This window comes from Pocillopora verrucosa, chromosome 8, assembly GCF_036669915.1.
Source record: "Pocillopora verrucosa isolate sample1 chromosome 8, ASM3666991v2, whole genome shotgun sequence".
NCBI classification, from domain to species: Eukaryota; Metazoa; Cnidaria; class Anthozoa; order Scleractinia; family Pocilloporidae; genus Pocillopora; species Pocillopora verrucosa.
The window spans coordinates 19,388,953-19,404,361 of NC_089319.1; the positions used below are offsets into that span (position 1 = coordinate 19,388,953).

The 15,409-nt window shown below is 38.6% G+C and overlaps 3 protein-coding genes across 3 annotated transcripts; 1 reads left to right on the forward strand and 2 right to left on the reverse strand.

Moving 5' to 3' along the window:
- Nucleotides 1–1,018: 1,018 nt before the first annotated feature.
- Nucleotides 1,019–8,842, forward strand: LOC131777545 (choline dehydrogenase, mitochondrial). Its single transcript, XM_059093858.2, has 8 exons — nucleotides 1,019–1,351; nucleotides 1,806–1,890; nucleotides 2,459–2,723; nucleotides 3,779–3,951; nucleotides 4,381–4,886; nucleotides 5,360–5,590; nucleotides 5,788–5,989; nucleotides 6,770–8,842. The coding sequence occupies exons 2-8, from the start codon at nucleotides 1,815–1,817 to the stop codon at nucleotides 7,069–7,071; spliced, it is 1,755 nt and encodes a 584-aa protein (XP_058949841.2). The 5' UTR covers nucleotides 1,019–1,351; nucleotides 1,806–1,814; the 3' UTR covers nucleotides 7,072–8,842.
- An 846-nt stretch (nucleotides 8,843–9,688) lies between these two features.
- Nucleotides 9,689–12,864, reverse strand: LOC131777579 (muscle LIM protein 1-like). The gene is made up of 3 exons (XM_059093887.2): nucleotides 12,563–12,864; nucleotides 10,316–10,462; nucleotides 9,689–10,055 (listed from the first exon to the last, which is right to left on the reverse strand). The coding sequence occupies exons 1-3, from the start codon at nucleotides 12,567–12,569 to the stop codon at nucleotides 9,958–9,960; spliced, it is 252 nt and encodes an 83-aa protein (XP_058949870.1). The 5' UTR covers nucleotides 12,570–12,864; the 3' UTR covers nucleotides 9,689–9,957.
- A 104-nt stretch (nucleotides 12,865–12,968) lies between these two features.
- Nucleotides 12,969–15,357, reverse strand: LOC131777561 (muscle LIM protein 1-like). Its single transcript, XM_059093872.2, has 3 exons — nucleotides 15,185–15,357; nucleotides 13,648–13,822; nucleotides 12,969–13,388 (listed from the first exon to the last, which is right to left on the reverse strand). Exons 2-3 carry the CDS (start codon nucleotides 13,811–13,813, stop codon nucleotides 13,294–13,296), a joined length of 261 nt encoding a protein of 86 aa, XP_058949855.1. The 5' UTR covers nucleotides 13,814–13,822; nucleotides 15,185–15,357; the 3' UTR covers nucleotides 12,969–13,293.
- Between the last annotated feature and the right edge of the window lie 52 nt (nucleotides 15,358–15,409).

Sequence of the window (15,409 nt, forward strand, 5' to 3'; positions counted from 1 at the left end):
GAAAAACTAAACCAAAGTAAGCACAACAACCCATCCAAGTGAAGATCGACTTCATTGGCCAATGAGAACTCACTGCAGGAAAACGTGAGTAACCAAATCATGATTAGTTTTAGTTTTAGATTTGATTAATCAGTTGTGAGGGTGGCGCGCATTTTTTGGGCCAATCAAGCAATCATGGATTACTTTCGACATTTAATTGAGAACTGCTCCAGTACCTTATGGAAGAAAATTCTGTTTTGAGAAACACTTCGAAAAGACAATTTCGAAAAGAATGAGCTATCTACAGGTGCAATTAGTTCCTCGCTGTTTGAGGATAAATAACGAATTTATTTTAGTTGTTATGGTATTGTGAACACGATCTTTGCAGCTAACTTATGAGTCGAGCAAATTATCCTGTAAATTTTAAAACAGTGAACACGTGAACCGTTTGTCGTTTCTGCACTCAATTCATCATTTAGAATTTGCAAGTTAATATATGGGACCGTGTTATCGTTCAAGTTTCTCACCCACTTTTTCAAAGCTTTGTTACTCTTCCTCATGAGCATCAAACGATGATATCTGGAGGAAAAATAAGATCGAAGGCAGCTCGTCCAAGTGAAGTTGTATAGCACGGAAAATAGACTTCAAAAGTCGATAGAAGTGAGCTTTTCACTGATGAATTCGAAGCTCCTGTACTCTTTCAAGACTTCTTGAGGGACGACCTGCTACTGAGGTGGAAACGATCAGCAGAGTTGCAGCTGCGTTTTTTGGCGCGAAAATCCGATGAGTGCCGATAGATTTCGACTCTCAACCAATCAGAAACGATTACTTAGAAACCAAGTGAACATTGCTTTATCTTTTCATGATTTGTACTCCACAAAATAAATAGAACATTTATGTTTTTCTTGCTTTTGATGAACCACTTACCAGTCTATCATAAAATTGAAAGAATTGGAGAACCGGTGTCAAATCAGTGAACTGTTTTTTGGACGTTTAGCGATAGAAAGACTGGAAACTAGTACCTAAAGTTTACATGTTCTTAGAGGTCCAATGAAGAGTGAAAAATGAAAGTTACTGTATTTTCTTAAAAATAGAGTGTTTTACATATATTATGAACGGCAAATTCAATTTCATTTTGACTGCAATGAACCGCTGATTCACTTTCGTTGGTATGTCGTGACATCAACCCGTGACATTCTTCTGTGATACTGGCAAATTAAAGTCGGTGACTCGACAAAATTAATACACTCCTGCAGGTGCAGGGGTTCGAGAAATCCAGGATAAAATTTCAGCTATACGTTGACACAAGCAACAGTGATCTGACGTTCAGATAGCGATAAATTTTGGTGCTTGACGTACAAAACTTATTAAGGTGAGTCTGTACAAAACTTATCAGCAGGGTGAGTATGTACAAAAAGCGAGAAAAATCGCCAGAATCACGGACCTTGCCGCAGGGTGTAGTTAGGGTCAATTGAGCCTATGTTAAAATTTAGACCTGTATCTTACAATCTATTGATACAAGACTTGCCTTTAGTGGACGTTTGCTCAAAGTGTAAGCGAGCACTTAAGAGGTAACTGCAAAGTCTGCGGGGATAACTTAGGGATCGAGTATTGCAGTAGACCTACTCTAGATACACAACTCCCATAAACAGATACAAATTATTACATGGACTAAATATACTTCTGCATCAACCTCTCCCCCCCTTCCCACCCTTGTTCGAAAAAAAAAGAAACACAAGGCAATAAATTAGAGTATCTAGAGGTAAGTATGAAACTAATGGACCATACTAGACTATGGTTTTTAACACTTCCTTATTTTGTTGCAGGTATTGAACATGAAGAGATTTTCCTTGGAGTTTGTTCAGAGCACTTACAAGGTATCCAGAAGAAAATTTCCCTGGAAATTGACTGGTTAGTGTGAAGCCAATTGAAATCTTATTGATATGGTTAATTTTCTTAAAGATAATCTTCAATGCAAAAATTACACTTCTCCCATCACACACCCTTACCAATCAAACATGTAAAGGAGGGTGGATGGAGCCATCCCTTGATTGACATGAGGTGACCCTATGTTAACACATGAAGGATTTGATGCACTGTTACAGGTTGTGACATGGCATGGGGTATGGTTAGGAGGTAGCCAATTTGGATTGTTTCAGGTTTAAATGAATTGCACTTTCTCTGTGATAACGATATAAAGAAGTTATAAGGCAAAATAAAGTTTTAGTGCATTTATTTAGCCTAAAGAACCTAAAATTAGGATATTTAATAAGATCAGGATAACTTAATGTTCAGTAGTGAACTGTCAGCGAAATTTGGAAAATACTGCGGAGATAACTTGTGACGAGTGTAAGTCTAAGCATACAGTTAAATAAGCTAAAAATATGGAAAGTAACCTTGCCATACCACATGGCCCCATGAGGTAAAGTGTACATTATCATGCAGTGAAGTGAAATTTATTGTTTCTTAATCTAACCAGGAGGCCAAGTGATACAAAGATACTCTAAGTCAACCACATCATTTTCCTCCACCCATGAATACATTATCATTGGTGCGGGATCAGCTGGGTGTGTTCTGGCCAATCGGCTGTCAGCTAATCCAGATTTAAGGGTACTCCTCCTTGAAGCTGGACCATCAGATAGCACATGGAAAATACAGATGCCAGCAGCCATGTCATATAACTTAGAATATGACAGTCACAACTGGTTCTATACATCAGAGCCTCAGCAATATTTAAAAAATAGGTGTTAAAACAAATTTAATTTTCTTTTCATTTTCACACCATTGCTAATCATAACATTAATTAACTTGGTGATTCTGCAGTCCAACCAAGATCTGTTAACCCTTTAACTCCCAAGATCGGATAGTTACTTCTCCCCTCTAGCTGCTTGACATTTCCTTCCAAAAAAGTTACGAGAATTTAATGTTAGATCAAGATGACAACCTATACCTGATAAGTTTGAGTATTCCTATTACCTGTTTGCTGGATAGTGTATGGATATTGTAGTAAGAAGTTACATTTTAATCACTTCTGGAAGTTAAAAGGGTCAAGGAAGTAGGATGGTAGGAGCCTGGGGAAAAATGGGGAATATAATGGGAAAGATGGATGGGGGGGTGGGGGTGCAGTATTGAAATTGGACTTAAAGTGGGTTAACCAGCTCTTGACCCTCATGTAGATTTGGTTAATAAGCCACAAGTGTTTATGTTCCTAGTCTGAAATTATTTTTGGTTTTCAGATTTTCTCTTTGTCTCATGCCCAAAGCAAATGAATTTAACATGTATTGTTGTCATACAGAAGAGCCTACAAACTTCAGTCTCTCTTTCTCCTTCCCTGCTCATTGGTTTATCATGTTTTGGATACCCAGATCTCAGCTGAATTGAAAATCTTGATTGAAATCTCCCAATAGTCCAGTTTGCAGTTGTGTGCTTGGTTGCCAAGCCTTTGAACAAGAGTGAGGCTAAGGGTGACCTTGTTACGATACAAATGGTGCTGCTTTTTAAAAGTAAATTTTTTTGTTATCATGCTAGCTAGATACTGGTCTCTGTCACAACAAGGTCACCTTCAGCCTTGCTCCAAATCAAAGGCTTGGCAACTAAGTACACAACTATAAAATGGCCTATTGGCTGTCAGAGGACTGGGCAAGTGATGAGTAGAGCAGTTGAACAGTGTGCGTTAATTTATGGGTTTGATTCTCACTGGAGGCTTTTTAGCTTTAACTTACACTCACCAGAGATTTATTAATCTATCAAAAAATAATTTTTAGTGAACTCAAATGGCTGCTCTTCATGTATATTGCAGGACTATTTACCATCCAAGAGGTCGTGTACTGGGCGGGTCCTCCTCAATAAATGCAATGATTTTTGCACGCGGACATGCGTTTGATTATGACAGATGGGATAGGGAAGGTGCCACAGGATGGTCCTATGCAGACTGTTTGCCTTACTTCAAGAGGTTGGAAAGATACGAACATGGTATGTTTATGTTTACCACACAAGGACTTGATCACCTCTATGCCTTACCCAATAAGTTTTTTGCTTTTAGCAGACGCTTTTATGTCAAGCGGTGTTTGTCTTCTCAATACACTCTTTGACACAAGATGAGAGAAAAAAATTAACCTATTTGGATTCTGTCGGTCTAAAACAAATATAATTATCTTAAATTATCTCAGTTACTCAGCAAAATGCACTTTTATTCTATACAAAGCACTCCTATATAAACCATGCACTATCTAAACTAAGGCTGTTAGGCGGAGACAAGCGGCGTAGCAGAAAAATGTTTTGCTCAAAAATGCAACACCAGTGACCACACTCAGGACTCGCCCGAACCTCTCAATCGGTTTTCCTACCCTTCTCCGGTCGCTGTGTCTACCTCATGGACTTGACGCGAGTTTCTATGTTTAGGTGCTAGTCAGTATCGTGGAGGAAGTGGGCCAATGCGGGTGTATCGTGGGACACATTCTAACCCTCTACACCACGTCTTCATCACTGCGGGTGTAGAGGCGGGTCACCCATTCACAGATGACTTTAACGGCTATCAACAGGAAGGAGTTGGCTCACTGGATCGTACTATACACGAAGGGAAGAGATGGAGTGCCGCATCCGCTTATTTGAAGCCAGCTCTTCCTCGGGATAACTTAACGACCGAGACCAGAGCACTGGCAAACAGAGTGTTGTTTGAAAACGGTAAAGCTATCGGAGTAGAATATCGGGTTGGGGATTCAGTGAAACGAGCACGCGCCTCTAAAGAAGTCATCCTTTCTGGTGGAGTGGTTAATTCTCCGCAGCTACTTATGCTGTCCGGGATTGGGGATGAAACAGAGCTGAAGTCGCTGGGAATACCTATGGTGGCAAAGTTACCAGGAGTGGGAAAAAATCTACAGGATCACGTCCAAGTGTATGTCCAATATGTAAGTAATTAGCACCAGATAACCTACATGATGTACAGATCTTGAATGTATTTTAGGACTGTAGAGCATTGCACCATTCACAGGGAATTTCAGGCCTTATGTCGTTCAAAGTGGGTAAGTTTCTAAAGAAACTGTGGTGCTGCGTCGGTGGGAGAGAATAACAGGGTAATTTAGTATTATCAACTGAGTTGACTGAGTTAGCCCTTCATCAGAGTGATCGCTCTGACGAAGAGCTAACGCTTGAAACGTCAGCTTTTAAACTTCTTTACAGTGGCCAATTAACGTTATCAACTTAGCTGATGATACCAAATTACCCTACATAAGTTGTCACCCTGTTCACAGTGGCTTATGATGATGATCATCATCCTCATCTTTATTATTATTATCATAATTATTATTGGTATCCCTGTTACCTTTTTATTACCAAAATCTACCTCGATTGAAAATAATTTTCACGACTGCGAACACAACAGGAAAGCCTCAAGCCAGTGACGTTGAACAGTACGTTTAAACTGCACAACATGATACGAGCTGGCCTACAGTGGTTTTTATTCAAGAATGGAGTGTGTGCCTCCAACCATTTTGAGAGCGGTGGGTTCGTTAAAAGTGATCCCAGCGTGTCACACCCCGATATACAGATGCAGTTTGTTCCTACTGCGATGAAAGAGGCGGGCAGCTCTGAGATTATTCAACATGGATACCAGGTAAAACTGTCGACAAAGTCTTGCTTTGAAAACGAAAGAGTTGGCAACCAAAGGAAAAACGAAAGAACATAGGGAAAGGGAAGACGCAAGTTTCGCAGCTTGTTATTTTTTGTTGCCGAGCTCGCATCAATTTCTCACCAGAGACTTCTGAGAACAGGCTTATAGGATAATTACCTTCCTGATGGATTCTCTTTCAGGTTTGTGCTGAGATTCTTAGACCCAGCAGCCGGGGCTTCGTGAAACTGCGATCGCGTGATCCACTTTCCCATCCTGTCATTCAACCAAACTATCTGTCACGTGACAGTGATCGTCGCTTAATGAGGACCTGTGTGCGAATTGCACGTGATGTACTCAACCAGAAGGCCTTTGAACCTTATAGAGGAAAACCGATAAAACCAGGTTTGTATAGGTAACAGTATGATTTAGAGTGCAATTTAAAGTGCATAAGCACGAAAAAAATTTTCAGATACCAAAATTTGTAGTCTTGAAAAATAAATTTCATGAAAAACGCATTACAGAAAGTCAAAACGTAAGAAATTTTGGCAGCGCGCTATGTAGAATTTTCACTCGTTTACAACTTTGCACTCGTGTCACATGAAAAATGCATCGTTTTCAGCCAATCAGACGGGCGTCATTTTTTCATGTATTTTATTAGATGATTTATATGTATCTTGTTGCACTTGGCGTTTAATTATTTCTTAACCCTTTAAACCACGAGAGTGATCTGAATGTAATTTCTCCTTAAAATAATAATGCTGAAGCAAACGTCAAGACCATGTGAGTAAAGGAAATGATCACCAACTCAAGAAAACTTAATTGTTAAACAAGTTATTAAACCTTTTTGTCAGTGCGAAAGGAAATTTATAGAGAGGAGTATGGAGAAGAGTGGTTACTGATGTCCGAGTGTAAAGGGTTTAAGGACCAGACATTTTTTATCTTGTGGGGGAGGGGGTCGGAGAATTTTAGGGGGAACATATGGTTTTCATGGAGAACAGACGGGGAGGTGGGGTTAGTAGTCGCTAACAGAGTATGAGGGCGAACTAAAGCCATGTTACTAAGCAAAATATGGACATCTTGATAATCTTTATGACCTACCCTTGAATCCGTTACACCCTAGTTATATTACTTGACCCTGGAATCCTAGAAAGACAAATTTTAAACTTGATTTTTTCCTCTCAGCTAAGACTTGTGAAACCGAGGACGAAATAGACGCTTTCGTTCAAGGATACGCTAAGACTGATTACCATCTCTGTGGAACGAACAAGATGGGAGCCGAAGATGACCCGATGGCTGTTGTCGACGCGCAAACTCGTGTCTTCGGAGTCGACAATCTCCGGATCGTGGATGCGTCTGTATTCCCCAGTATAGTTAGCGGTAATCTTAATGCTTCTACGCTCATGATGGCGGAAAAAGCCGCAGACTCTATTTTGGGGAAGTCGCCATTGCCTAAGGAACACGTTCCAGTATATGGCACATCATGACCTTTAGCTGTTGTTACAGAACTCTGAGTAGAGATCGATGATTTATAAACGTGGACCAGTCTTGTTTCTTCGAGAAAAGCCATATCTCCCCACATGTCGAACGCTATAGCCAGTTCTGATATTTTCATTTCGTGCAGACACTTTAATACCTTTTAATTCATTTTCTTTTGTGCGAGTCGTGATTATGCAAAGATGTGTCATTCATTGATTACCGTCTTCTGAGCTCCAAGATGCCTGGAGCCTCTGTCTAAAAACGAGGCCGAGTGCCAAACAAATTTCAGTTATCATGCAATAAAAACTCTTTTTCACAAGGAAATTTCTGCATGTGACCTCGTTTTGAAATTGAGGCTGTCTAAAACTCGGAGACATGTCTCTCTTACCCCGCGCCTATATCATAATTTGACATAATCTACCAGAGATTTCTTCCCCGATAGCAAAATTGTTCGGCAGCTTTGGTAGTCTCAAATCCGATTTCCAGTGAATTTCAACCCATAAACTTAACGAAGTCTGTATTATTCAATTTATAATCCAGGAAACCGGACTTCATTTCTTTTACTCATATTCTTACTTTTTCTGACATTGAAATGTCCCTTTCGTGGCAATTCAGACGAGGATTCCAGGCACGATATCGTCATTGAATCTTTGTCTTAAATATCTTACAATTATTGAGAAATTATACCAGGCTAACATTCTAAAAATACACTTATTCTAAGAATTTGAACATTTTTTTCCCTTAAATGTTCAAAAAATGGTGACAATGATAATCATTGAGAATAATTGTGTTATGATTACGATGAGATTGACTCCGACGTCTTTCAAATTCGAACGTTCACTTACGTGTGGTGAGTTACATCGACCCTTATCCAATAATCTTCAATATTTTCATGTTGCCCACCGATTACATTCCTCTAATGGTATTTCTTCTGTACAATGAATGATCTTCATATGTCACTTACATATGCGCTTGACAACATGGAAATAGCTTGAGGACAATCCCTTTGAATCGAAATCACACATTGCCTTACTGGGCTTTATTTTAGGTATTTTCTATTACTTCGGGAAGTGTTGAGTGGCATAAATGCTCGACCTTTTTTTTTTGCCTCTCGGACATACCGTCTTAGGCTACAATTAATAGCCGTAATACGTTTCGAAAACGTTTGGCGTTTGAAAGAGTTTCGCTTGCGGGGATCACATTTTCCACTTCTCAACGGGGATTAACTGGGTAGTGGAGGTTGAACTGTTATCTTCATAACAATCTGGTTATAGCTGTTAATTTTCATCCGCCGATGATATACCAAAAACAGGCCTGCCTCTGGGCAATTAATCAAATCAGCCATCTGTTTTATTCCCTGGGCTAAACACATTCGTGCCATAAAAAATCTCAATGATCTAACCCTCTCTTAAAAGCACTTAGGACATTGACTAAAACTCATTCAACTCTAACAGCAACAATTTCCAAGCATACTATATTTTCCTATAGCACGAAAGCTACTTAAACTCGATTTTAAGATATACCTAAAAAGTCCTCCTAAACAACTCTCCTCTTGTAGATAATCATTTTTTATTTTTATTTTAAGGGTGAACAGTTATCTAAGTTCTCACACTATGCCTTAAAAAAATTATCACATGTCAAGAAACAATGGGACACCCTGTTAATATCAGCTTTTGAGGGAATAGGAGGAAAATGTGGTCTTATCAGTCCATCAAAGAATTAGTGTTAAGAAATAAAAGAAACCATACAGAGCTACCTCAAACTGTTCTGTTTCTCTTCTTGTGTCATACTATATCAATATCATATGGCAAATCCTATCCCTTGGGGAACACTTCTAAAAGATTTTCAAAGTCATCCATGCAGTGCAAAGCACAAGTTAAGCTCATTTGTTGCTCTTGAATAGCTATCCAGAACACAGGATTTACTTCACCATCTTCCAGTTGAAACTTTATTATGTGGTAACCCACAAGAAAAGGCAGGGTGACTGCTCAATACATGTTCACTACTTCATACAGGTTCCTCGGTATAAAAGACAACTAAAATGCCATTTTAAGCCATAATTGATGACAAAATGTACAAAATCATGCTCAAAAATACTGTTAGCAATACTTTTGGGAGATAAACATGGATTAAATACACTTGAAAGCTTTTCTTAGTTTTATTTGAGTGATTCTGCATTAAGTGACCATTCAGTCCTGGGACTCAGTAGAGGATGGACACAAATGCTTTAGAGAGGTGACCTCTTAACCCTTTACACCCTAACATCAGTATGCAAATTCTCCATACTGTTCTCCATACATTTCCAAAAAGACTGAAAAGGAGAGTTTGTTTCACAATCAAGAGCTGTTCTAGTGGGTGATCATCTTCTCTATTCTCATCACTTTCATGTTGATTCAGGGGTGATATTGTGAGGAGAAATTAGATGCTAGTCACTCTAAGGGTTTAAGGGATTAATAAAGGTGAAAATTACAGTGTTCTCCAGACTTGGACAACTGACCACTTAAAACAGGTTTGGCTGTAACTAGTTCCCCAAATTTAAGTGATTTTACAAACAATAAAGGCACTTGATATCCCTTTCACCCCCTGATCAGTAGAACTACACAGAGAATTACATGATACAGCAAATAACTCTGTTTTGTTCATTTTATTTTGCTACAAAACTAGTCTTATAAATCTATAATAAAACCATAGTATATCACCTTTCCCTTGGCAACATCACATTCTTAAACTTATGTTTTACAGTAAAAAGGCATTAATAATTAACCCTCTATGAAAGGGTCTACAATGCTTGTATCAAAATATAGTTGACAAGTGTTTGATCATTTATCCACATGAAAATACATTGTGCAAAGTAACTTAGTTACATGTCACTGAATGTGACCAAAATTAGGGGTTTACTTTCCAGTCAAGTGGAGTGCGCCAGCCCCAGCCCCATAGCCATATCCTTTGGGTCCGAATAGTTTGCCATAGCAGCCTCTACAGTACACTTGATCTGGAAAACAAATAGGAACTTTGTTGAATTTATACTTTTCCATGAGGCCTGGTATTGGAAGACAAAAACCAGGCATCTCATTAATGGAAGACAACTACATGCATATCGTTACTGCATGGTGCTGAGCCATGACCTCTACAGTAAATGTAGTGGACGTTCAGTTTTAAATAGTGAAATAAAGGCAAAAAAAAAACCCTCAGTGCTGAATAGCATTTTTAAAAAATTAACAGATCAAACAAACAGTATGAATAACAACATACCATCATGCTCATTGAATGAGCCACTGTCTAAGGACTTGTTGCAAGTGGGCTTGTTGTTGCAAGTGAAGCATCGTTTGTGATACTTGTTTTTTCCAGCTATAACTTGCTCCGCTGCATAGACACGGTCATTACAACGAGGACACCGTCCTAAATGTACATGATAAAATAAATGAAATTGTTGAGTTTGTGTTTAATTGCAAAATATCCTAACTATAATATCTCCATAACAAGCACAATGTGCTTGCAATGTGAGAGTGAATTGTGAGACACAGTGGTTTAACCCTTTAAACCCTAAGAGTGACTAGCATCTAATTTCTCCCTACAATATCACACCTGAATCATACATTCAGGACATGAGAATAAAGGAAATGGTCACCAGGGAAGGAACCCTTTGATTGGCAAACAAATCCTCCTTGTCAATGCCTTAGAAAGCGTATAGAGAACTGTGTGGAGAACATGCACACTGATGTTAGGGTGTAAAAAGGGTCAACATTTACTGTGCTGGTCTGCAGATCGAGGGGTCTGAGTTTAAAACCTGGCTAAGCCATATCTTCCATTTTTTGACAAGAAACTTCATTTTCTCAGTGCCTCTCTCTCCCCAGGAATCTAAAGAGGTAATGGTAAGCTGTCATAGAATCATAGTCCAAAGCTGGGGAAGTGGCAAGGGAGTGGGTAAACTGCACTGCACTACCACCCCATCCTGGGATTGTAGAAATACTCCTTGTTTCTTCATGGTGGGGAAACAGGGAAATGTCACACAGGGTTGGCCAACTGGTTCCAAAGAATAATAGAGGTAAGTTACCAAGGAAACTGTTGTGCTGCATTGGTGGGTGAGTATAACAAAATAGTTTGGTGTAGTTTCAAAGCTGATGCTTCAAATGCAAGCCCCTTGCCATAGCTCTTATTTAGGGCTAACACTCAATATGTCAGCTTTGAAACTCCTTACCATGACCAATTTACATCATCAACTCAGTTGACAAACCCAAATTCCTCAGTTCAAGTGTTGACTTTACCTTAAAAGGCTGCAATACAACCTCAATTATTAAAAAAAAATTTTCAAGGCAGAAATGCAATACTCTTGTTCACTTCATGCCGCAGAAAGCCAGGATAAGCTCTTACAGCTATAGAAGTTGTCTTACAAGCGGAATATTTTGAAAACAACTGATTGAGTAAACAAAATGATGAGTTCTGGATGACAATGTGCATGGATAACCCACTGCCTTTTAAATTAGAGATGTTTGTTTCACATCTGGCAAGTTTGAATTACAAAAGAATCTGACTTAAACAAGGTAGTTAAAAAAAAAATTTTACCATCATTCTGAGTCTACAAAATACATCACCATACTTTCTGGTGCCAAAAAATTTGCCTAATAGCTTAAAAGTATTTTTGTTTCTTCGTCTTATCAAAAGCTTGGAATAAAGAAAAGTAAGAGTCCTCAGATATCATAGAAAATGCTGACTGATGAAACAGCAGGACAGACAAGACACTGCTACTTCATTGTAGAGAGAAGGCATTTAAAAAATGCAATGAGGGATTCTAGACTGTTCTGTGAAGCCACGCGAAACAAAAGAGTTCAGAAAGTATAACTATAGGGCATGCATCCTTAATTTTACATGTTCTGGTGGGTGATCAAGAATTCTTTTAGAAGAAAATGGCTACCTGGGATATACAAATAAACAACAATTACGGAGCTGTACAACTACGCATCGGTTTATGTCCATAAATAAACCATAACTTAAACAGTTTTTTAGCTTCTTCGACTTCACATTCGTCTACTCGCAACTTGGTCACGGAATCGCTCCAAACTACAGTGGTTTTGTTACAGTTACCACTAAAGTGTTTTCCACTTACTGTTGATAGCTCTTGGCGATTCTCTGGTATTAAATTTACAGAAATATGAGTTTTCTTCGGCTTATCGTAGAAAGGAAAAGGAGCTGTCAGCGTGAGACATCAGTTTCTAATTGCAACTCAGTTGTGTGTTATTTATGATGACCTCGAAAGATTAACAATCGTGTGCCAAAACAATTGTTCCTTATCTTAGACTAAATTGCTTTGTGCATGAATCTGAAATTTGATTTCGCTCCTTCGAAGAGAAATCGCACACCGAATTCGTCAAGAAGAGATTAAAGTGAAAAAATGGAAGGACGGGCGACGATTAGTTGCACCTAATCGCAAAATGTACATAGTTATCTAACAAAACTTCGCTCTTGAGTTAAATTTCAGAAGAAAAAATTAATTTCACTTACCAGACATAATTTTTGGTGTCAACAGTAGACAGCTTTCACTAACAAGTCAAGAAATATGGTCGCTTGTGCTACACTAGGCGGCCAATTAAGGAGCGACTTTCGGAAGCTAAGCCTTCACATTCTAAGCATAATTTAAAGTCCAAAGCCACAGGGGATACAAAAGTAAACAGTACAATTATTCCCCACCGGGTAAGGGTGAAAGGCAGACTACTTCAATAGCATTCTAAATTATGGACAGGGAAACCCTTTTTTATTACCTGTTCTAAATTTCCAAAAAGTTTCACGAGTGAGTGTCGTTTAGTCAACAGGGCCTTCATTACGTACCTTGAGTAGCGCGCAAAGCGCATCACCCTCGCGTGACCCTCAAGACCAGCAGTGAGATGGCTGTCCTCAGATTGGACCAAAATGGTTAAAAAAAAAAATTTATTTATCAGAGATCTCTCGATATTCTTAACAAAGATACAGTTGGGTCTAAATATCGAATTTTAATCGTGACTATAAATCGTAATAGGCGAGAACGAGTAAAAAATAATGTCCTCTCTAACAGGAGCCCATTACCTCCTGTCTCTACTAAAGAAACCAATTTTTTAACTCCAGTCATTTTATCACTCATTAATACAAAAATTAAGAAGAGAGAAAATTTCTATCAACGTAACAATCACAGATAAATCAATTGGTCAATTAACAGCCTATGCCAACGATATAAACACTAGCCAATCAGAAAATCCATTTCATTGTGTCCTTGTTAACGCCCCAGCCCCGCCTCCAAATCCGTATCCCTTGGGGCCATAATTTTTACCATAACAGCTCTTGCAGTAGATATCGTCTGAAAAAATAACGACAAGTAAGATGACAAAGGAAAACGGAGTGAGACCAAAAGCAACAACAATTACAAAAATTACCAGTGCGCTAAGACAAATCCAAGGTTTGTCTTAAGCTACAGCTATGACTAAGTGTCATCCATCAGCAGCCTGGTGTCAAGAGATATTCTCTCGGTGTATCATATCCATTTTAACTGGTCGGCGTCCTAACACAGTTGGGGAAACGAAAGGATTGAATATTTGGTGTTATCACGTTTTACTTACCGTCGTGCATGGTCAGAGTAGTACTGTCCAAGCCTTTTTTGCAATCCGTACACGTGAAGCAGCTCTTGTGCCACGGTTTGCCGTTTGAGTCTTTTTTCTCTTCGGCTTGGTAAACGGACTTTGCACATCTCTGGCATTTCTTTTGAGGTGCTGGGGTAAAAGGCATGTTGGCTTCCTGTTATATCATAATAATAAATAATGAGATGAGTATCGATGAATCTTATTTTAAAAAAACAAAACAAAACAAAAAATAAAATTAATAACCGAAAAGAAAGGAAATCACTCTAAATTAAAAAAGACTTTTCAAAGGATTGTTGGGAAATGATCTCTACAAAGGTGTTTATTTTATAATCGTAGATTTCTTCATAATGTAAAGGTTAGTGACGTCATCAAAATTGATTTAATTTTTGGCTTGAAGTCACGATGCTCTCTGTCAACATGAGGACGTCACAACAAAACTTTTTATTCTCTTCAGTCCTCCCCCTCTCTCCCCCCGAAAAACGTAATCTACTGAAAATAATTTCTGAAGCTAATAGAACTGAATAGTATCTATCGTTTTTATCTTGGAGGAAACTAGTGTTGATCATTTGAAGAAAAAAAATATAGAACAGAAAGGAGGCCTAAATGGGGTTAACCGCTAGTCGTAACACGACAAGGAAAACGTCTGGCTTAAAAATTGACAAATTTTAATCGTTAGTCGTGAGAAGGGTTAACCGTAAACAAATTTCTTTTAACCACAGTGGAAATGAATTAATCGTTAGCTGCAAAATGGACTAATTCTTGAGGCGTTTGCCAGAAGAGTCATCACCTCCATGAGAACCTCAGAAACAGCCGAGCACCTCAGAAACAGCCGAGCTACACACACTCAAGTGTTATGGTTTGCAAGCTTCCTTCCTTCGAAGGTTTTTTTAATTTTATAAATTTTTTTCAGAACATATCGATGATTTCAGCTTCTGTACACCGGAGGCTTGGGTAAATAAGTTTTTGTTCCCTTAGACCCGTGCTCATAGGAGCAAATTCTCTCTCAAAAGTTTCCGATTTGGAATAGACAGCTGCTGTTCTCTTCTGGAAATGCACAGTTTTTGATTAGGATAATTACCTGTTCTTTTGTAATTCTATTGGCCAAACCAAAGAAACCAAAACATACACGGTTTACGCTATAGATATGTTTGCATCAAAGACAACAGTTTGCATACCGAACGAAACCAAATGTTTTCTTTGGCTGTTCCTTTTTTGCCAAACATTACCGATGCCTGCTTTGAAAGATAGCTGTAATGTTTAATGTGAGTTTGATGTTGATAGTTTTTCGTTCAAAACAATCACAATAAACTGAAACATTCGTCGGAAGAAGAAGCAGTGACAAATCAAAACTCTGTTAAGTTGCAAGGGTTAGGATGTCGCCTGACTAGGTATAGATATCGTCTTTAGCAGATATCTACAAAATTTGCTTTGAAATCCCCCGAAGAAGGAATAGCTTTCCATTTGTGACACAATTAAGAAAGAGAAAGTTTTTAAAAGCTAGGAATGTATGACCTACCTTGAACTGCACAAACAGAGTCAGCGCATTCGATAGAATCTCGTACCAAACAACACAATGATGAGCTTCAACCTACAACCTCGCTATTTTTATTAAGGTCGAAGAGAATTTAATTACTTTTTGTTTTGCTCGATAAAATCAGTCAACGATGCCCTTTAGAGAGTTGGATCATTGATCAGCTCATCAATGAGTCAGTTTTGAAGAATTCTCTCCAGTTGTTTAAGA